The sequence below is a fragment of the Lichenostomus cassidix genome, chromosome 2 (assembly GCF_008360975.1).
Source record: "Lichenostomus cassidix isolate B80296 chromosome 2, HeHo_3.0, whole genome shotgun sequence".
Classification (NCBI taxonomy): domain Eukaryota; kingdom Metazoa; phylum Chordata; class Aves; order Passeriformes; family Meliphagidae; genus Lichenostomus; species Lichenostomus cassidix.
The window spans coordinates 87736679-87759451 of NC_139482.1; the positions used below are offsets into that span (position 1 = coordinate 87736679).

The 22773-nt window shown below is 42.9% G+C and overlaps 2 protein-coding genes across 3 annotated transcripts; one reads left to right on the top strand and one right to left on the bottom strand.

The window, feature by feature from the left end:
- Positions 1–638: 638 nt before the first annotated feature.
- On the bottom strand, positions 639–15862 carry SDHA (succinate dehydrogenase complex flavoprotein subunit A). The gene is made up of 15 exons (XM_085052288.1): positions 15725–15862; positions 12887–12973; positions 12516–12677; positions 11600–11743; positions 11296–11460; positions 10045–10193; positions 8966–9090; positions 6550–6718; positions 5793–5988; positions 4831–5002; positions 3406–3524; positions 2915–3026; positions 2215–2345; positions 1368–1481; positions 639–990 (listed from the first exon to the last, which is right to left on the bottom strand). The coding sequence occupies exons 1-15, from the start codon at positions 15788–15790 to the stop codon at positions 904–906; spliced, it is 1998 nt and encodes a 665-aa protein (XP_084908414.1). The 5' UTR covers positions 15791–15862; the 3' UTR covers positions 639–903.
- Positions 15863–16401: 539 nt separating this feature from the next.
- On the top strand, positions 16402–21207 carry CCDC127 (coiled-coil domain containing 127). 2 transcript variants are annotated; one of them, XM_085052290.1, is made up of 3 exons: positions 16402–16454; positions 16729–16857; positions 17686–21207. In XM_085052290.1, exons 2-3 carry the CDS (start codon positions 16737–16739, stop codon positions 18357–18359), a joined length of 795 nt encoding a protein of 264 aa, XP_084908416.1. In that variant the 5' UTR covers positions 16402–16454; positions 16729–16736; the 3' UTR covers positions 18360–21207. The 2 variants fall into 2 exon arrangements, with proteins under 2 accessions (XP_084908416.1, XP_084908418.1); XM_085052292.1 differs by lacking the exon at positions 16402–16454 and having other exon boundaries at positions 16504–16857.
- The last annotated feature ends 1566 nt before the right edge of the window (positions 21208–22773 follow it).

The window sequence follows — 22773 nt, forward strand, 5'->3', positions numbered from 1 at the left end:
AGGAAACACACAGGGCATTATACATTCAGAAGTTTCAGAGACAGTAAAGATTGGGTAATAATATTACATTCTATACTGTCTATATTATATTGTTCTATATTGGAGGAAGTAGAAGTCTCTTTTTTCATTATTCAGTGAAACAACAGCAGGACAATACAAAGTTATAACTACTAGTTCTTTTCTTCATTACTTACAATCAGCAACTATGATGTTTAAGTCCCCACACCACAAAATTCAGCATCTCCATCATTGCAATGAATAGCATCTATCCATCGTCATCTACTGCAATGAACAGCCAGGGTTGGAAGGGATCTCTGGAGGTCATCTAGTCCAACCCCCCTGCAAAAGCAGGTTCACCTGGAGCAGGTTGCATAGGATCACATCCAGGTAGGCTTTTAGTATCTCCAGAAAAGGACACTCCACACAACCTCTTGGGCACCTTGTTCTAGTGTTTTGCCACCCTCAACATAAAGAGGATCTTCCTCATATTCAGATGGAATTTCCTGTGTCTCAGATTGTGCCAGCTGTCCCTTGTCCTGTCACTAGGCACCACATTTCTTGCTCTTAAAATATGGAAAAAACTATACATTCACAATAAGAGCATTATAATTGTATACAGACCAGCATATTCAAACAAATACAAGACTTGTAATGACTTTATTTAGACACCTTTTGTGTTTTCACTGTTTTAACAGATGGGTGAAAGAACATGAGTTCTGCTGTTCTGCATTCCATTTTTAATAAATGTACAATAAGCCACAGCAGAATACAAGCTGGAGAAAAGTTCTGCCAGCATTTTCCATTCATTGCTAAGCGACAACACCATTTTGGTTTGCCTGTGCTATGCTTATGTACACTGCTTATGTACTCTCTGGGAGAGGGCTTCAAGTGAGATGGAAGCTGCTAGTACGAGCGGATCGCCGGAGGGACCGTCTGGCAATCTTCCTCATTCAAAGTTCTGTCGATCACTGGTCTGTACTTCAAGGTAACCTGAAGTAAACAAAGAACTTTAGGATGACAGGATTCAGAGAATGAGATACAAAAAACCCCAACAGTTAAGATTTTTATACGATCAGAATTCAGTTCTATCTTTGAAATACCGTAAAGCTGTTCTGCTAAACACCGAACAACAGGTTTTGTCACTATCAGAAGAAAAAAGCTTTTGAACTAGCCTGACAAAAGGGGAAACACAATTCCAGCTCAAATAGCAAAGTCACTTCCCAACGATCAACAGTAACTTCTCCCAGTTATGCCTACTACTCAACAACAGAATAAGTCTGAGTTTGTGACAATCATTTGCAGGATTATCATAATTTCCAAGGCTGTTTATGAGCAAAAAAGACCCTCAAGCACCAAGCTCAAAGTACCTTCCCAGTTGGGATATCCACGTATGAAAGAGTGTGCTTTCTCCAGTGCTCCTCAAATGGTCTCCGCTGTTGGCCTTGAAGTGGCTTAGAGTAGTCAAACTCATCTACCCGTAACTAGGGAGAAAATGAGATTAGCATACACCAGAAGTTGTATCTGCAGATCACTTTACAACCACAAGGTTAGCTGCCTTTTAATTACACCTGTAACTCAATGTGTCTCAGAACAGACAGCAAGCTTTATCTTAACACTGCCTGTGCCCAACTTGAAATGCTCATGCTTAACAAGTGCTTTATGGTAACTTCCCTTGCATAGGACAATTATTCTGTTCATGCATCTTTATGTCCTGTTTATGCATCCATGATTTTATTACTATAGTCCTGTGGCTAGCACAGGTTTTTCCCATGAGAAATTTTCTTGTGTTTTATAAATAAAGTTTGGATGTTGTTGGAACAGTGTCCCAGAACTTGGACAGTGCAGGCCTGGCCAATCAGGCCTGGGGGAAGGCTTCTGACCGACCAATCTGGGTGACTTTTGAGAACTCTATATATGTGATGAAATCAAAACAATAAAGGTCATTCCTTCTTGCCACTGAGAACTGGTGCCTTCATTACTCTGCTAGCTGCTCAACAGCGACATAGTCCTGGTTTAGAGGTCTCTAATCACTCAGATGTGCACATGTAACAACTCATCTCAAGACAATTCCCAGATGGGACCACAAACAAATACTGCAATAATCTTAACACTGAAGACTGTTCTTTGAAGAAGTTACAAATTTAAAATATTCCATCTGAGGACACATAACAAGGAGATTCAATGCTACATGCAGGTCAGAGAGAATATTAATACCTTGTAATCCTCTCTGGCATGGGCACCCCGGGATTCTTTGCGAGCCTCAGCACCATAAATGGTTTGTAGAGCACAAAGCATCAGGTTCTGCAGTTCGAGGGTCTCCACCAAGTCAGTGTTCCACACAATACCTGGCAAAACATTAAAATACTATGGAAGATGGTCCACAAACAAGAGAAATACACGAGTGAACCAAAGGTGCATCATCAGTTGCACTTAAATAGCCAAGTTCTTTTAAGATACACCACAAGACATGGCAGTATCTGTCTGCATTGGGATCTGCCCAGCTGGAGAATGGAAACTGAGTGTTTGGCCTATCAATAGTCTTGCTACCTCTTTGCAACTCCCCAGCCTTTTCAGAAGATACTGACAAAGTTTATCGTTCATCTTAGTATTTGGACAACTTCACATCATGTTCTGAGGGAAGAGCAGTTTGTACCTTACATGTTTAAATCCAATTTCAGCCTCTGCTTCTTCAAAAGATTATGCAACCAGAAAGTAACTGGTAAGGTCAAGTATTTTACTCATTGCCATGTTTAGTAAGTAGGGCTCTACAAAATATTTTGAAAGATTCAAAATGGTGAAAATCTTCAGCCAAGATTCAAGAAACGTATTTGGTTTACAGAAAGAAGAGAACCAAAACCACCAACACTTTTCCAAGAGTACTCTAGGCAAGGTGTGTTCTTTGCTATCAAATTACCTCTGTCAAAAGTCTTTAGATGAGCCAGATCACCATAAATTTGGCTAAGCTTTTCACAGCCTTCTTGGAGTACAGAACCAGTGCGGAATACAGCAGCATGGTTTTGCATTGCCTGCAACACAGTAGAACAAAATCAGTTTGATATGCTGCATATTGAAAGCATATAACTTCGTTAGGTCAAACAGAGCTTGATACAGAGCTGTTCTGGGTTCAAACTTGTCTGCAGCCTGAAAAACCCTGCTGTGTTCCATTCACTCCAAACAACTGAAACCCCTCCCTATTATACAGCCAGTAAACTGCACAAGTGGAACAACCATGAAGGGAAGAAGAAATTAACAAAAGTGATACAACCTTTGCTACACACACAATCTTCTTACAGACTTTTTACTTCTACATGGTAAAAATACTGAAATGCATTTTGCCAAGTGACCAAACCCCACAGCTGCTTGCAGCTTGTCCCACCCTGTTCTTGAGAGCTTCCCCAGGCTTACCTTTTGCATGTTAAGTCGCACCTCTGAAGTCCTTATGCTTCCGTTAGCAAACCTTAACTTGTCAAGGTTAGCAACTGACTCTTCTCCGGCATTTGGTTTAATGGGGGGAACTGGATCTCCTAATAAGAAAGTTTCAGAAGTTTGGTAGTCAGGCCTGGGTTTGGTTTCTGCCAGTTTCATAGACCAGCAATTACTAAAAATCAGATTTGACTAGAATATAATCTGCTTTCTTCCTCTGAGGTATGCGGTAAGTGTAACTTTCCTGAAGTCCCACCAATTGTATGCATACATTTAAAGTTCTCAGTGGAATATAAATCCCATTCTTTCCTATAACAAATAGAAGAGATTTTATAGGTTTGGCAAAATTCTGCTGTTCATTCCTTCGAAGCAGCACTTGATGAAAATTCTTCTAAACTGTGGAATAAGCCTGGGGGCCCTATCACCTTCTGCTGTGCTTTCCTTGTCTCCTCACTCCCAAACCTCCCACCCTTTCTTGGACCTGTAAGGGACCAGGACCAGTCAATAAGCTTGGCAGTTACACATGAGCTCTGCATCTTGCCTCTAATACTGGAAGCCATGTGTACTGAGCAACAAAGCAAACACAGCATCTTACCAGCACAGTTCATCTCACATGTAGCTTTGCATTCAGATTAATAAACCCCTTTCTACAATTTCAAACTCTAAAGGGCCACAGAAGGATTCAAAGAGATGCTGGCACAAAGCCAGGCCAAAATGGCATCACAAGACCTAGGCTGATTCCACGAGGAATCATCAGTCTCTGAATCTGGTGCAGTTTGGACACTAAGCAGTAAGAAAACAGATGATTACATCTGGACTCCAGTTGCTCTGGCAATGTAACTGCCACTTCCAGTGTTTTGTTTGGGGGTTGGAAGGGAGGGTTTGCTTCTTTGTTTTCTCAGGTCAACAACTGTTGCTGAACCAGATTATTTAAAAATATCTAATATTCAGCAGTGAGAATCCAGGGAATGAGTTGTTGCAATTTTTAGTATCTATCTCTTACCACTTCCATGTCAGTCCTTCTTATAAATAAATCAGCAAGGTGGCAGCAAATTCGTCTATACAGAAGTGCCAAGTGTAAAACATTACATTTTGATGTAGAAGATGGTGCAAGATATAAAGAAGTCAGTCGTCACATTCAATATTCTGTTTTAATTTCTCAAAAATACCAACTGTTCCTGACCCAATTCAAGTTTTAAAAGGATCAATTTACAAAGCAAACAGCAGCGTCAAAATATTTGCATAGTGAAGAACATGCCTATAAAAAGCATTAACACTGATTTCTTCCTTTTCTAACAAGTAAGAGCCTATGTCTACCATTCTAAATTTGAATCAGGTAGCAACAACTCTTTGTTGGGTAGAAAATACATCAGAAATGCAAATGTCTCTAAAAAAAGTGAGACTTACCAGGCTTGCATGTATTTGCAATAGTCAGGGCACAAGCACGACCAAAGACCACCAAATCCAGAAGGGAGTTTGCTCCAAGCCGATTTGCGCCATGGACAGATGCAGAGGCTGCTTCCCCGCAGGCGTATAACCCAGGCACCACCTTATCCTCACCATTCACGTGTGTGATCACCTGACATTGCACACACTCCGTTAGTACTCAGGTTTTAAACAGTTTGTAACCGTGCAAACCTCCTTATCTGCAAAGGCCACATGCATGTAGGGATGGAACACAGCAACCTAAAGTTTTTTCAGCTCTAAACCCATAATTATCTTAGTTTAAAGGGCAAGTAATAATGTGTGCAGTATGTAAATACAGATGGGACTAAACCCTAAGATTTCCTTATGTATGTTTATGAAGAGCACGTGATTCTACTTCACCACAACTCTACAGCAAGTCAGAAATGCACAGGAATAAAGTCTGACCTGCACATGTTTCTAAGGCAAAGTTTTACAATTTTGAAATTAACAAGTACAATATCCAAAGAGAAGAATTCAGTGGACACCATCACATTGACTTCCAACTAGTGTCAGTTGGAGGAATCTGCTTTAGTGTTTAGATTACATGAACTACAGAGGAATAATACACATTAACTCATGTTATAGAATGCAATAGAGCCCTCCTTGGATACATGTTTATATTAACCTCAGCTCGATAAACAAAGAATTGTTGTCAGATATGACAGTTCATTTTAGATATTTCTTGGAACTCCTATCTCCAGATGAACTGGAACACGGTTTTCAGGTTATTTAAAAAAACAAAAAAGATTGTGTTTTAAGTACTCTGACATGATGATTATTATTATTATTAGTCATAATCATCCTTACATTTATGAAAAACATTCTTAATGCTTTTCTATTTGGAAAATAATTTCCTATTATGATGATGAAAATACAGTCCAAAAATGATGCATATTCCTTACCTGTCCTTTGTAGTTAGTAGGAATACCTCCCATATTATAATGCACAGTAGGCAGGACAGGGATAGGCTCTTTAGTGACATCAACTCCAGCGAATATCATGGCTGTTTCGGAAATCCCTGGGAGACGGGTTGCCAGCTGCTGTGGTGGCAAGTGGTGCAACTGCAAGTACACATGGTCTTTTTCAGGACCGCAACCCCTAGCAAAAAAAGCAACATTGGAATACATAACAGGAGTTTACAACACACTAGTAGCATTTCTAATCCAATTTGTTTCAATTTTGAAAAAACCTTATTTATTTTCACTTGTTATCTGCCAAAAATTAATATCTAGCATTTTTAATAAGACTGCTGCACTTGGATGAATTGAGGCCATTTTTCAACTCCCAAATTCACATCATTTAAGACTTTAAACTATTACACCTCTGCAAAATACATAAACATTAGGTAATTAGTTAAGAGAACAGAGTGCCAAATTATTTCACTGATTGTAGTAAGAGTATATACACTACACCTGTTTGAGCAACTGTCTCTAGAGACACTGAATTCAAACAGGAGACTCCTAATGTCTTCTGTTCTCTTTCAGTATCACTAGGAATTAATAAGGAAGATTTCTGCCTTACACATAGAGATCAGCTTAACAGTTAGTAAAGCTCACTTTTGTGAATTACCATGTGCTTATCAAATGAACAATTGCACTTCCTACAGTCTAGTATGATTAAGTATTTATTCTGCAGCTTTGCTAAGAACATTTAACTAACCTTCCTTCACGGATTTCTATGGTCATAGAACGAGACACTACATCCCTGGAAGCCAGATCCTTGGCAACAGGAGCATATCTCTCCATGAATCTTTCACCTTGACTGTTGATTAGAATACCTCCCTCTCCACGACATCCTTCCGTGATAAGGCAGCCAGCCCCATAGATACCTGTTCAAGAGAGAAAATGACATCAAAAGGAGATGTCTCTACACAGCTTCACAATCAGGATGATGAACACTGAATAAACAAGGTGTTCTCAAAACAGTGCAAGTAGACCAGAGGGGCAGATTTTATTCTACCCTAATCATACCACCAGGAACTGTCCCCCAAGACTGCATAAAAAAAGTGTTGCTATTCCTTTCAAACACTCTTCCCGAGAAGTAAGCAAGTTGATTTGGAACACCCACAGTATTTCAAGTATTAAAACTGGAAGTGATCTGCACCCATTAATGTCAGGAGAATTTTATGAAAACCTTGTAGACCTTCAGCAATTATTTTAAGACTTTTGATAAACCAGAAGTTAATTATCTCAAGGTCCATTTGCTCGTTTTTGTTCCCTCTTCTTCTATGCTAAAGCAGTAAAAGATGGCTTCAAATCCTGTGGAATGTAAAAGCTTACTCAGTTTTCTTTTCCTTTCCAGAAGGAAGGCCTACCTGTTATTCTGCAGCATTGATTATCACAGAGAACAAAAATGCAAACCAACTGATGCACTTCATAATTATCTTAAAAGCTACAGAATTATCATACAAACAATGAAGCTTTACTAAGTCAAATGAACATCAGATCTCTGTGATGCAACAATTAACATAAAACTAAGCAAACAATTTACAAAAAAGTCACAAGTTAAAATGAAGCATATAATCTCACAAGTTAAAATGAAGCATATAATTAGTTACAAAAGAAATATAGTTTGTGATAATTGTTATTCACAGTTTAGATACTGATCCTGTGCTATAAAATCACACTTCTAAATATGTATCTTAACTTCAACCACCCCACTTCCATAGAATATTCTATATAATTCCCTAACATTTGCACCTATCACATTGCTCTTGTATCAAATATCAAATCCCTTAAAATATTAAGGACAATGGAAACATATGTTTAAGAGGTGGTTTCACCGTGTAATTCATAAAACCTGTTAGTATTGTAAAGACCTCAAAACACCTCAAAATATTTAACACTGGTCTTTAAATTAAACAGTTGAAACCTTTCTCACATCTTAAATCTTACTCTCAAATTTATATTCAACAGCAGCTGCAGAGAAGTCTAAACACATGTCACAAGCAACTACTCAAGTGATACAGAGAAGAGCAAACTGACTTGAGCACATCATGCTTGGGGTGACATCAGACTGGTGACCTGCCACTAGTGGGGCTCCACAAGATTCTGTCTTAGGCCCTACGCTCTTCAACATCTTCATAAATGATTTGAACACAGGACTGGGAGGGATACTGAGCAAGTCTGCAGACAGTACACCACTAGGAGCTGTTGATTCCCTCGAAGGCAGGGAGGCCCTGCAGAGAGACCTCAACAAATTAAGAGGGCTGGGCAATCACCAGCTGTATGAAGTTCAACAAAGGCAAGGGCTGGATTGTGCACCTGGGATGGGACAACCCTGGATGTAGGGACAGACTGGGGAATGAGATGCTGGAAAGTAGTGCCGTGGAGAGAGACCTGGGGGTCTTGGTTGAGGGAGAGTTGAACATGAGTCAGCAGTGCCCTGGCAGCCAGGAGGGCCAGCTGAGGGGGACATCAGGCAGAGCATTGCCAGCCGGGCAAGGGAGGGGATTGTCCTGCTCTGCTCTGCACTGGGGCAGCCTCACCCCCAGTGCTGGGGGCAGCTTCGGGTGCCACAATTAAGAAAGACATTAAACTATTATTGAGTGCCCAAAGGAGGGCAACAAAAATGGTGAAGGGCCTTGAGGGGAAGACAAATGAGGAGGAGCAGCTGAGGTCACTTGGTCTGTTCAGCCTGGAGGAGACTGAGGGGAGACCTCATTGCAGTTACAACTTCCTCGTGAGGGGAAGAGAAGAGGCAAACACTGATCTCTTCTCTGTGGTAACCAGTGACAGGACCTGAGGGAATGGCCTGAAGTTGTATCTGGGGAGGTTTAGGCTGGGTATTAAAAAAAGGTTCTTCATCCAGAGGGTGGCTGGGCACTGAAACAGGCTCTCCATAGGACTGGTCACAGCACCAAGCCCAATAAAGTTAAGAAGTGTTTGGACAATGCTGTCAGTCACATGGTGTGACTCTTGGGGTGTCCTGTGCAGTGCCAGGAGTTGGACTTGATGAACCAGACAGGTCCCTTCCAACTCAGCCTGCTCTGGGATTCTGTGCCATTATAAAACAACATAAAAATCTGTTCAACTCACTAAAAATAACGTTTTAAGTACTATTTTGTATTCTGTACCTGTAGGGTGGAACTGCACAAATTCTAAGTCCTGGCAAGGAAGCCCAGCTCGTGTGACCATGGCGGTGCCATCACCAGTACTGGTATGAGCAGATGTGCAACTGAAGTAAGTGCGGCCGTATCCACTACGGAACACAAAAGTTCATTGAATTAGCAGGAAGAAAAGTTAAAACACCTCTAGAATATACTACTAAACTATTCTGTTTGCACAACAGTGGAAATAGAGAAAAGGGTTAATAAGAAAAGTATGTAAGTTTTACCATCTCCTGTACTAGTTCAACCAAAAGAAAGCAAAACTGGTTTAGCCCTGTTATGCTCAACCACATTTGAAAAATGGCTGGTGACAGAAACTCCAAGAAAAAAAAAATCCAATTCCAAAGCAGGGTAGCTAGGTTAATATCAGAAGCCTTTCTGCCAGAAAAAAGAAGTTATTTCATAAAGTTCTCTCAATCCAATACCATTCAGTTTCATTTGAGGTATCACTAGCAGTTTTATAAAAAATAGCATATAACAATGGTTTAGATCCTCTGTATGGCCCTGGTTTTATATTCTTAGATTTAAAAACTTAGTTGTCTAGTTATTAAACACAAATTATTATGCTGAAAACAGCTAGGTTAGCCTCCATTAATGAGAACTGCCAATCTGCCCAACTTCAGGACAAACTCTCAGAAATCAGTCTACATACCCTCTGTACCTCAAAGCACATAAGCATGAAAAATACCTCAGAGAGCCAAATTATGTAGGCAACCAAACTAAATATTTTTCTTTGACAGATACATTTATAAATATTTTACATATTGAAATAGATAGGAGACAGCCATAAGCAGCAAAAGACTGATTTAAATAGCATTCTAAAAAACATATACAAACTTTGCAACCAAGAAATGTTAAGTTACACTCTTATTCTGGTAATTTCAACCTTGAACAGATAGAATTACAATGGTAATGAACCCATAAATTATGTTTTGTCAGTCAATGTATCTTCTCCACACTGTGGGCTCAAATACATGTACAAGCACACAAACTTTGAGCTGGTAACACTCCCACGTTTTTGTCTTTCATCACAAATGTCACATTACCCAGTGGCAATGACCGTGTTCTTTGCCCTAAAACGATGTATGGTGCCATCTTCGATGCAGAGGGCAATAACACCACGGCATTCTCCATTCTCCATAAGTAGGTCCAGGGCAAAATATTCAACAAAGTAGCTTGTATCATATCGTAGAGACTGGAGGAAAATTAGAAAAGGAACTTTTACTGAAGGAACCTCTCTTCAAAACTGTCAATGCATATGAGCTGTACCAGGATAAAAAACATCCCCACCAACTCTCAGGGAAGACACTTCAAAAAATACTTATTAAATAATTTGCCAATTAATCTATTCTAGCTTTAAAAGATGCAAGTAGTGGCAAAAGCACTTAATTCTGAGCAGTCATAAGCTAGTCAGCAGGACTTGTCCTTTCACTGTACATTTGGCAACACCTTAGCCAGCTGCAGGGCTCCATACATGTACAAGCACGTGGCACATAACCTCTCCCAGAGAAAGGGAAAACACCTCCAGGAGTCCAAAAAACCAGCAGGAGCAGCAGGCACCGAGTCAAACATTATTTCATGCCCTCAGGGATTAGAGCAGTGTTTGGCAGCACTGAGCATTTGTATTGCAGCAGCACACACAGTGCTAATGTGGAGGAGAGCAATTAGCTGGCTACCAAGTAAACAAAAAACAGTAGCTCCCAGGTAGTTGGATTTGTGGTTTCAAGTAGCTCACTACCATTTTAAACAGCAAGAACTTTCTTCAATTATAGTTTGGAGAATAAATAGGCAGACATGCTGGAACAGTAGTCAATTACTTGCCATAGAAGCTCAGAAATGCACAGTAGGCCTTAATTAATTTACACCTTGTTTCCCCCTCCTTCCAGTTTGAAGATGAGTGAAAAAAACCGCTGGATTGTACCACTTTTCAGAAGTCCCCAATGCTGCTGTGTCAATTTTTTTTTAAAAAAGGGCTTTAGGGGGGCAAAGTTTATATAAATTCTCTTTGGGTCTAGTTAACACACACAAAGGTACTAAAAGTGCAGAACTAGTCCAGATCACAAAGCCAACAGTACACAATAATTAGAATCCATTGTGTTCATCCTTCCACACTGTCTCAGGAAGGAAGATAACCCAGAATTGTTATAAGCCATCCCCTTGGATTTCTCATTCATGTTTTAACAACTACATGTTTGTTTGGATTGGGTTTGATTTTTTTTTCCAAACTCTGGGGGGAAAAAGGAAAAGAAATGCATTAATGCAAATACCCAAATCAAGTTTACTTCACAACTGCTTACCCTGCCATACAGAGTATGTAAGAGTGAATGTCCAGTCCTGTCTGCAACACAACAACATCTGTGGGCCTGACCTCCTTTTCCAAACTGAAGACTCTGTCCACCAAATGCACGCTGATAGATTTTTCCTTCTTCAGTTCTGCTGAATGGCATCCCATAATTTTCCAGCTGTTGAACCCAAATACAACCATCAGAAACTCTTGTGCATCACAACACAAGTTATTTTAAGATCATCTCCTTGGAAGCTAGCCTGTGTTATTTATAACTATTTGTAACTATTTATAACATCAAATCCCATGAGTCTCACCTCTATCACAGCAGCTGGGGCTTGCTCAGTCATGTAGTGTATGGCATCCTGGTCACCCAGCCAGTCCGACCCTTTCACTGTGTCATAGAAATGCCACCTCCAGTTATCATCCTCCATGTTCCCCAGAGCAGCATTGATCCCTCCCTGAAAATGAAAATCCATTTCCCTGGAATTACATTACTCAAGTACAGCTTTAGTCAGTTTACCTCCTTTCTATTAAAAATCACATACCACTTATGCATGTGCGGACAAGAAATAAAATCAAGTAAGATTTAATGTGGCTGTGAAAAACCCATGAAATTCCTTAGTTTCACAATGGCTGGTTCTGCTGTTTTGTGTAACACAGTGAATTACAGTTACACTGTAGGCAGAGAAGCAGCACTCCATTTTGATAATGTTTAGAAAAGGTGAAGAAAAAAGAGGCAGTATAATGAAGTGAAAATATAAGAGGAAATAAGGATTAAAAAAACAACTGGAAGCAAGATAAAAAAATGTGTCTTGCAAAGTCATTAGCTTGAAAGTAAAATGAAGTGTACCCGTTACTTAATACAGAGTTTGGCAGTGATAGGTTAATACTCCTATAATCTTACAGGTCTTTCCCAAACTTAATGATTCTGGGATTCTATAACATACTTCCCTCCAAAAAAGTTTCAACTAAGTATGCAATGTTTATAAAAAGAAGCATAGCCTTGAAACATGATGTTAAATGCCCCATTCCTAGAAGTGTTCAGAGCCAGGTGGGATGGGGTCCTGAGCAATCTAATCCAATGGGTGGAACCCCTGCCCAAGCAGGGGGCTTGGAACTGGGTATCATTTAAGGCCCCTTCCAACCCAAACCATTCTTAATTTTTCTACAGCCAAATCATCTTTCTGACAGCAGGCATTTTTTAAACCTTCATTCTGCCTCATTTCTCACCTGCGCGGCAACAGTATGGGAGCGGGTGGGAAACAGCTTGGTAACACAGGCAGTGTTAAAGCCAGCCTCTGACAAACCAAAGGCAGCCCGCAGACCTGCTCCTCCTGCACCCACAACAACTGCATCGAACTCATGGTCCACTACTGGGTATTGGGTGGAAATCTGGAAAAACAAATCGGTCTGTTATGATCACAAAGAGTTCAAGACAGGTCAAACACGTTTAACAAAAACACAGGGAGTATAGATATAATGTTCTCAATATATTCTTGCAGCAATTGCTACATCTGATACACTCTCTTGAGCCTGGACGTTTGGTATCTGTCAAGCATTAAGTGCATCATTGAATCACAGTATAAAAAGTACAAACATACCGAGTCAGAAACCTTCGTGGAGACATTTTTCTTTCCATAGACTGTGAAGTGTAAGTTCCGTGCAGGAGCCTGGCACGCTGCTGGCCACTACAGAAAGAAGCCAAGACAACTATTATAGAACAAATGCTTCCACAGGATAGATTTTCAGCATTCTCAGGCACCCCATATTTATAACAAATCTTCACATACCACTGGTAGCACATATACAAGAACATTAATGTACTTCAGAGCTACCTGCAATGAACTTCTGGCTTTCCTATAATCATGCCATGTAATAAAAAAGAGTTTGACTGGATGAGAGAATAGCCTGCAGTTAACAGGGTGTCCCAGACTATCCATTATTTACTTCACTAACAGTGACCAGTCTCTCAGACCTATCTGAGGCTGCCCCAATGGAAGAATATGTTTGCAATTAATGCTGTAGTATTCTTGCAGTTTCTTTCATAATTATGCAAAGCTGAAGACAGCTTTGTGGGAACCATGGGAAAAAATGGAAAATACCTCTCCTGTCAAGCACTACTTAAAATCTGAATTATTTCAGGTGGTCAGAGTACTGAAAATTAAAAAAGGTTGAAAGGGATGCTCTTTCAGCTGAGCATTGCTTCAAAAGTCAAAGATATTTCTCTTATTCTTTATTAAATCAGTGAACAATTTAGAACCATTTTCTAATGCTAACCACAAGGGTACAAGTTTTACCCTTCTGCAATGTCACTCCGTCCCCCCTGACTTGTACAAAACCAAACCCAACCAACAAACACCAGCACCCAAACCTACTCAATATGCAGTCTTTGCTTTGGTAGATTAAAACAATCAGAATTTCAGTCTTCACCTCTCCAGTGTATCAGAACCTGGTATTCCTTCATGACACAGTTGAAAAAGTAAGCCTAACTCAGCATGTATGATTGCTGAGAACAGCAACACAAAGCCATATCAGTGACCTGTTCAGTGACACCAGCACTTCCCTATTTGAAATATATCCCAAAATGCACAGGAGTGCCTCTTCCAGCAGCTGTTACATTCATGGTTCAATCACCCTACAATATCCTAACAAGCAGCTCTTCCCTCCCCATTACTTTCAAATGTCCACCTCTTCCCCCATCTCTGAACTGCAGTACACTTTCCGCAACCTAGTTTTATAATTTTTCATACCAGTTTCCTCAAATTATCTTCTTGCGTAACAGCAAATCTACTGTGTCATTATATCTGGTAACACATTTCTGGTTTCTACAGTCATTCTGGAATGAGATCAGTCTGAACACCCATACATAAGAGTGTTCTACCAGTACTTTCATATAGTGTTCTAACAGTACTCTCCTCCAGGCAGCTACTCTCCATGTTCCACATCACTGTGTTATCACACTTTGAGTCCAAACAAAAGTCCACGAAGCAGAAAAAGATGTCACACTAGGTCTGAAGGAAACACTGATTTCAGTAATCCTGAATTGTTATGCTGTCAGGAGGATCATGGCCCTTGTGAAACTAAAAGGTCCAATAAGGGCCAGCCCACTGCTATCTAAAACACAGACACACTCTTTATTTAAGCCTTTCCCTCCCTCTGTAGTTTTCTCTTCTGCGCTTGCTTTGTAACACAAGTACAGCTACAGCTCTGTTTTGTAATCCCAAACTCGTTATGGACACACAGGGTGAGAACAGTGGAAAGAAACTGAAAAGTCCCACCTCACCATGGAAAAGAACAAGCCTTCACTCAGGACTTACAGCCCAGATAACACAAACCGGCCAGACACCTCAGCAGCCCTTTCTAGGCACAATCACCAGCCAGGTTCAAGCAACTCAAATATACACTGGCTACCCACACAGGTCCAGAATCAGAGGATCCATTAGGTCGGAAAAGGCCTTCGAAACCAATGACCAAATATGACCATGTCAACTAGACCACAAAATTAAGTGCTATGTCCAGTCTTTCCCTGAACACCTCCAGAAACAGTAACTCCACCACCCCTCTGGACAGCCCATTCCAATGCCTAATCACTCTTTCTGTAAAGAAATTCTTCCTGCCGTCCAGCCTGAACCTTCCCTGGTGCAACTTGAGGCCATTTCGTCTCCTCCTGTCACTAGCGACGAGGTAGGAGAGGCCAACCCCCATCTTGGTACAACCTATTCCCAGGCACTTGTAGAGAGCTACGGAGTCCCCCCTGAGCCTCTTTTTCTCCAGGCTAAACAACTCTAGCTCCTTCAGCCGCTCCTCACAGGATTTGTGCTCCAGACCCTTCACCAGTTTCACTGCCCTTCTCTGGACTCGCTCCAGCACCTCAGTGTCCTTCCTGAATTGAGTGCCCCAGATCCGGGCACAGGTCTCGAGGTGTGACCTCAGCAGGGCCGAGTACAGGAGCACAGTCACTTCCCTGGTCCTGCTGTACGTACTGCTGCTGACAGAGGAGTCTGCGGCGAGCTTTCTGTCTCGGTGCTGGGGCCGCACCTGCCGGTTCCTCCAGGGCCTTTCCACAGCACACCCCATTCCCGCTGCCTCCCTCAGCCCCTCAGCACCTGCTCTGGGCCTCAGGCTACGGCGCTCGCTGCCCGAGCCAGGAGGCGCGGCCCAGCCATACCCACAGCCACCTACTCCCAGGAACCTGCCCCCGGGACACGAGTAGCAAGGTCGGTGCCGCTCCAAAATAGCACCGGAGAGACCGAACCTGACGGGCGTGGGGAGATCACCGGGCGGGTCAAGGTCACGGAGGAGACAGCGGAGCCGGGCCGCCGCCGGCGGGAAAGCAGGGCAGGAACAAGGGCAAGGACAGGAACAAGGGCAAGGACAGGGACAAGGGCATGGACAGGCATAAGGGCAGAGACAGGGACAAGGTATGGACAGGGACTCACCGCCCGCGAAGCCGCGGCCGGGTGCAGCCAGCGCTTCGCCAAGCCCCGCGCAGCCGCCGCCGCCATCACGCACCGCAGAGCCGGGGGGAGCGGGGTGTGCAGCGCGCAAGCGCGGGGCTCGGCGGAACAGACCAACCGCGCCGCGAGGGGGAGCCCCCGCGGGAAGCTCCCCTTCGCCGTGGCGATCCAGCCCCACCCAAGGGCTGCACGATGGGAAGCTCCTAAACAGCTCCTGGTTTGAGTGTGATTTAAAAAAAGAGGAAAAAAGCCTAGAACTGTGTTACTGCCGTTGTTTTTCCTTGGTGTAATACTGAAAAATGTAGTTGTCCAATGTAAGAGTCAGCCTCTTTTTCCCTCTGACAGCGCCTGAAATATTGCGCAATAAACTGGCCAATATTATTTTTTGAAGTTGCGGGAACGACAATTTTCTGGACATAACATTTGGACAGAAGGGTGAAGGAAAGACCATTTTCTCTGTAAGGCAAAAAGCAGACTCAGGCAACTCAGAAACCGCAATCTAGCCGCGGCTCCCGGCCGTGTTTGCCACCGCTGTTAATGGAATATAAAGCGCCCGTCTGGGGCGGGACGGCCGGCCGGCGGCGCTCGACTCGGGCGAGCCCTTTCGCTGTGCCCCCTCGGCTCCCCCCCTTTCTCCGGGCTGATGGGCCGGTCCGGAGGGGGCGGGGCCGGCAGGTGAGTGGCAGCGGCAGGGCCCGCGCGCTGCCGGCTCGTGCGTGGGGTCCCGCCGTGGGGGAGCGGGCAGGGGCGGGATGGCGGTGGGAATGCGGATGGGAACGGGGATGGGAACGGGGATGGGCCCGGCGTGCCGCGCCGCCGCCGCGGCTGCCGCTCGGAGCGCGGCCGAGCTCCCGAGTGTCGGGGCCGCCGCCCGAGGGGCTCGGGCAGAATTCCCAGCCCCGCAGCGGGAGGAAAGGGCGGCAGCGGGAGCCGCCCCGGCCCCTGTGCGCCGCGCTGATGCCGCGTCTCCCCTCTGTGCATCGCAGGTGCCTTCATGAATAACTTAAACGAGCCTCCCAACTGGAACATCCTGCCCAATCGGCGCGATCCCGGGGATGACGGCAGCCGCTGGAACTACGCGCTGCTGGTGCCCATGCTGGGCCTGGCCGCCTTCCGTGAGTAGCGCCGGGCCCAGCCCGAGGGGCTCCTGGGGCAGGGCGGTGACAGTCATGCCCCCAGCCCGAGGGGCTCCTGGGGCGGGGCGGTGACAGTCATGCCCCCAGCCCGAGGGGCTCCTGGGGCAGGGCGGTGACAGTCATGCCCCCAGCCCGAGGGGCTCCTGGGGCAGGGCGGTGACAGTCATGCCCCCAGCCCGAGGGGCTCCTGGGGCAGGGCGGTGACAGTCATGCCCCAGCTGGGGACTGCCCCGGGCCTGCTTGTTTGTAATGCTGCAAACAACAGGCACTGTTGGTATCGCTAAAGCAATGATCGCTTTTCATGCATGGAGTTGATACTGTGTTTAATAAGCTCCAAGTTACAAAGCTCTCTCAAGAAAAATGGGCACAGGACGTGCTCCTTGGACAGGTCCTGTTTGTCATTTGCAGATGAGAACCTGCAGAGGTAGCAACCCCAGATGTTGCTGATGTGTATTTGTTTACTGGGCCTAGAAGGTTCTCCATGAAGTACCTGCATGATAAACCTCCAGTTTGTTTCTCCATGACTTTATTTTCCTTCTCTAATCCAAGTAGTGTGAGTGTTGGCAATGAGAGAATAGGGGTGTTCTACTTCAGAGAAAACATGATCATTTAAAGTGACTTACTGTGAAACAGGGACCACAGAAACACATTTTGTGGGAACAGGTGCATAGAAGTGAGTATCACTGGGGAGGGCAGGAAAGAAAGTGTTTTACCACTTAATAGCTTCATTTGAGGCATAGTTAATTAATCATACCCGTCATTGTTACATGTTATACTTGCATCTGAACTCTCATTTGTATATGATAGGTTGGATCTGGACCAGAGAGTGTCAAAAAGAAATAGAAAAAGAAAAACAAGAATACTACAAAAAAGAGTCAACTTTACAAAGAGACCTGGAAGGCAAGTACCGGGATATAATCACGGAGAATCGTCGTGCTGTTGCTCACTTGGAGGTGGAGCTGGAAAAGGAACGCAACAGGACCCTGAGTTACCGGGAAGCCCTCGTCTCCCAGAGCCGCAAACTTGTAGAAGAGAGGAAGCTCCTAGAGCAGGAGCAGGTGAAATTGGAGCAAGAAAAACAATTCCTTTTGCACTCAGGAGCAGAAGGTACCTTGTACCAGAGTTGCCTGGCAAAGGAAGAAGAGTGGCAACAGAGAGCCAATATTTTGCTAAAAGAATTTGAAGAGGGACTGAAAGAAAGACAGGACATCTACTGCAGTCTTATTGTACCCAGAAGTCAGAGACTAGAAATAGAGAAAAATCTGCTAGTTAAAGCAGCAACTAATCCCATTGCTATGTCTTTAGATGTGGAGAGTGGTTTAAAAGATATTTTCAAACATGATAACTACTGTGGCAATGTGCTGAACAGAACCAGGAGTCAAAATGGAAAGCTTATGTGGCTGTATCTGAGATACTGGGAACTAGCTGTTGAACTGCAGAAATTCAAGAGGGTAGAAAAGTCCATGTTAGGAAAACGCTGAGTAGGGGAAGCAATGGGATTCCGTGTGATCCGCCATGCATAGTAGGAACAATCACAGTTGTAGTCTGAAGCTGTTAAGTGCTTCTGCTGTGTTGCCATCTCTCCTCCTCCTTGCACTTGTATTTGCATGGGACATGTGCAGTGCTGGTGCCTTTCCTCTCACTAACAACAGATGCTCTGGTGAGCTGTGCATGCCCTTGAACTCCGTGAGTGTGTTTGTGTTGCGGTATAGAGATACTCCAACTCCCACAGGTACTGGAAGCAGCAAAACAGAGCTCAGTTTAGAGGGATTTGCCTCACTGATTGTCACACTCCATCAAAGGAGAAGTGTGGTTTGTCTACTCCAGGTGCAGTAGCACATTATGCTCCTTATCCCTCACATTTTACATGGTGTCTCAACAGTCTCTTTTTTTATTAACTACTATTTTTTTAAAATTTGTTTAAGCATGACTGACTTTGAGGCAGATGTTTAAAAGAGATGGTGTTGGAGCCAGCTGCTTGACACATAAATCTTATGTGTCTGTGTGTGCAATTATATAAATATATATATATGCGTGAATGTGTGTGTGTGTGTGTAACTGTGTTAGTATTCAAGGGGGGAAATAGTGTGATCCTGCTTCAGATTAATCAGTCTTCCATTGTCTTCCAGCTTAATATACAAATAGTGCTTTATGAATGAAACATCCAAAAGATAATAATTCAAATAACATGTAAAGGAACAGACTGATGTCTCATTGTCTCATGGGATCCATTCTCAAATACCAGGGAGTGTAACTGGAAGTTACATTCTCATAAATTGAAGATACTTTAAGAATACTTACATTTTTTTCTCAGTCGAGGTTTTAGTTGTAACCCAACAATGTGCCACCATTACGGATGTTGCCATGCTGCTGCCTCTGCCTCCCAGGGCACTGGCTGCCACCTGGTTTGCTTTCAGGAAATTCTTTGCCATTGCACCTGGCTCTGCTCCTTGGACAGGTCCTGTTTGCTATTTGCAGATGGGAACCTAAATGGTAGCCATTACTCGCTCTCTGACTGTCTCCCTTCTCCCAGAACTGAAGTACATACTCTTTTTCTGCAGCTCTTAAATTTTGTGCTTGTGGTTCATCACTTTACATACACATGGCCATGAAAGCCTACAGGTATACAAACTTAGCAAACTTTTAAGAAAGGGGGCTTTTTAATTTAGTGAGTAAAATATAATAGATTTGGTAAAAATAATATGTGCAGGAAAATAATACAGGAAAAGAAACTGATCCAGATTAAAAAATCCAACAACAAATAAATTTAAAAAACCTAGTGCACTTCAATACCTGCAATTTCTTAGAACTTTGGGTATACTTTTGGTCCTTTTAGCAGTAGGGGCGACCTTCTTTTTCAAACGTGCCATGCATTTCAAATGATAACTTTCTTTCTTCTTTCTGACCCAGCCTTAGGCCTCAAAGGCACAGTGTTTACCCTTTTGTTTCTAACATCTAGTCTTCTCTGTTAATTGACCTTGATTAGTGTTGTAGGTTGTCAGTTAATTAGCAGTTCATTATTTACTGAGGGCTAGACTTGACAAACACGTTTTCTCTAGGCAGTCACCTAGAACTGTGGCTTGGAAGCAATCCAGCTAATGAATGTTCATCCTCTTGCAGATGTGGGGCGTTTTGTCTTACTATTTTCTCTGGTTTCATTTCAGCCTGGGCACAGAAGACAGCAGATAAATCTTTTGAAATAGCATGTGCAACTTAAGTTACTAAGCAGAAATACTTAACATGTAACAAAATTCCTGAACAGAGTAGGTGTTTCCCAGCTACTTGGTTTTCCAGTTGTGATTTTGCTCACCTTGGTAGTACTAATTATATCGCTGTGTTGATTTATTAGTCTTTATATAGTTATTTTTTAAAATAAAGTTTCAGTAGATAAACTTGGAGGAAAAAAAGAGATCACAAATGCTATAAGGGCCACAGTTTGTCTGGGTGCCAAGTGTGTGCAGGCTGGGAGATGAGAACACAACTGAGTTACTACTCACATGTGACACCCTGAGCCAAGCTGCTGCAGCTGGACATAGGCACACATTCTAGTTGCCCAGGAGATCAAATTAGTTTGAATAACTTGGCCCATGTGTAATTCCTTCGGGATGTGGGAAGTGACTGTCCAGCTGTGGCACGTTTCTCACATACGTGCAGGCAGTTAAGCTGCTCAGCTGACTAAGAGAGACAGCGAATCAATGCCAATGAATTTGAGATTCATGCCTTGAATTTGTACAACTTAGCATTAAAAGATCAAAGATTTTACACTTTTTCATTTTTTCATCGTTTGTCACTCATATCATTCAAAATGTTTAAAGAAAATGTAATCAAGGGTAAAATACTATTTTTCCAGTATAAATATGTACATTCAAGCCTTACACACTTGTACAGGGTTGGATGCAATGTAGTAAAGCTTTGGTATTCACTTTATTTTAGAAGTGTAATTTCTTTGTACAACTAATTGAACTATTGTTCATGGACCCTCTGAAGATCATTGTATTAAGACTGAAGAGTTATTTCAGAAGGCTTTTTAAAAGTGTATGACTGGTTTAGAAGCACTGGTCCTGTTAGTTTCTCCCAAAACTCATGTTTGTGGGTATGCCATGTATTCTTGAAATGTTCCCCCTTTCTAGGTTGTTACGCTGAAAATTCTAATCTAAGTTTTATCTTCCCCAACACTTGTTCTGAATAGGTTAATTGTTTGGAACTGCCCATATATATTATGTAGAATGCAAGAATAATTTGTTTTCAAAGTATTTAATGAACTTATTTTTGTTACAAAATTGTCACTCACCTGTAAACAATAACAATTAATAAAAACCTTTACATATTTCTGCAGTTTTGTAACTTGGGCACGGTGGGTGGGGGAAGTGAATTTGCTTGTTTATTCTGACTTACCAAGCTAGTTCTACTATTTTAGGTTTTACAAATTGTACCTTTTTTAAATTGGCTCGTAAAAAGTTTTGGTCTTGGTGCTGAGAAAAGAACATGTTGTAAAGTTTTTTTTCTTAGGAAAGAGCACTGTTAAACAGGTAAATGCACCAGCATTAACTAAAGATGTGGGGTTAAAGGTGAACATCCCTCTGAAAAACTGGGGACATTCCTTCAACGGAATGTTGTGTAGGATATTCTGCCTTCCTCCAGAGTACCTCAGATATCTCATTCTGCATGTCAGCTGCTTTTAATTTCCATCATCTTCCAGCTCTCTGAAGAACTGCAGTCCAGCTGCTGTAGTGTTCAGATACTCTGGAAATCCTTTTTCCTATAATAAAAGATTCTCAGTCTATTTGGCACAATCCTTCACCGTGCTCTGGCTCTTTAATGCATGGATGTGAGCACTCCTGTGTGAGGATGACAAAACAGAGAATGTTCCTCTGTGGAGGATACAAGGCAGAAACTGCAGTCAGTTATTGTGGTGAAATCAAAGGAATTTGAGTAATTGCTGTGATAAAAGGATGGAAGTCAAGTTTATAGTTGCACTTGTGCAGCTGGATATGAAGGCTTTGCTGGTGTGCATGCCAAGGCCTGCATTTATTGGTCATTAATTTACTGCCTGGTCCAGGGGCTTTCTCTGGACACTGTGTATCTGAGACAACAAATGGACCTCCTAAGAGGTAATTCACTGAAATTGATCTGATTGCTGCAACAGAGAGCTGGAACTAAACTGAAGTAAAATGAAAGCAAACGATGGAAACAAGGAGTGCAGATGGAAGAGTTTGAAGAGAGGTGGGGGATTGTGAGGACTGTGGTGGCAGCTGCTCACAGTCATGCCTCCGAACAGCCTTGTGCTGATACCACCCGAGCGGTCCAGCTGCTGGGAAAAAAAGCCTCTTCACCCTTGTGTTACTAACAGGTTTACATTTCTGAGATCCCTCGTTGGTGTTGGTCTCGCTGGATGCTGCTTCCCCCTTGCGGCTGATGGCGCTTCCAGCCGCAGCAGCATCCTCTGTTCCCGCGAGCTCCGCTGGAGCACTTCTGAAGCCACACAGTCAGAGCTCTCTGGCCCAAACACCTCCGGGGCGTAATAACAGGAAAGGTGAGGAAAAACTTGGTGTTTGATGACCAAACCACATCGAACTTGTCTCCACCAAAGCGGGTACTGCGGCAGATCTCTGCAGGCAGAGGTTGGGTGTAGTTCAGCAACCTATTAGCACCTCATTGTCTAGTACAGCGCTGGGAAAAAAACCGTGACCAATTTGATTAATCAAGAACACTGTTCATTGCTTAATGTGGTGAGCGGCAATATCTACAGTTGTCAACATGTTCTGCTGCCTGCTGGAGAAGAGACAATTGTAGGACAGATCCCAAGCAATAGCACTTCACTAAGAAATTTATGGGGACTCTGACCATCATGGAATGGTTTGGGTTGGAAGGACTCTTTAAAGTTCGTCTAGTCCA

Bases quoted from the DNA above. Each gene is read 5' to 3' on its own strand.
- CCDC127 (XM_085052290.1), top strand. From the start codon at position 16,737: ATGAATAACTTAAACGAGCCTCCCAACTGGAACATCCTGCCCAATCGG. The intron at 16,858-17,685 runs GTGAGTAGCGCC...TGTATATGATAG, and splicing joins GCTGGGCCTGGCCGCCTTCC to GTTGGATCTGGACCAGAGAG.
- SDHA (XM_085052288.1), bottom strand. From the start codon at position 15,790: ATGGCGGCGGCGGCTGCGCGGGGCTTGGCGAAGCGCTGGCTGCACCCG. The intron at 5,989-6,549 runs GTTAGTTAAATG...TTTTTTTGCTAG, and splicing joins ATAGAAATCCGTGAAGGAAG to GGGTTGCGGTCCTGAAAAAG. The intron at 3,525-4,830 runs GTAAGTCTCACT...CTTTCTTATTAG, and splicing joins TGCAAATACATGCAAGCCTG to GAGATCCAGTTCCCCCCATT.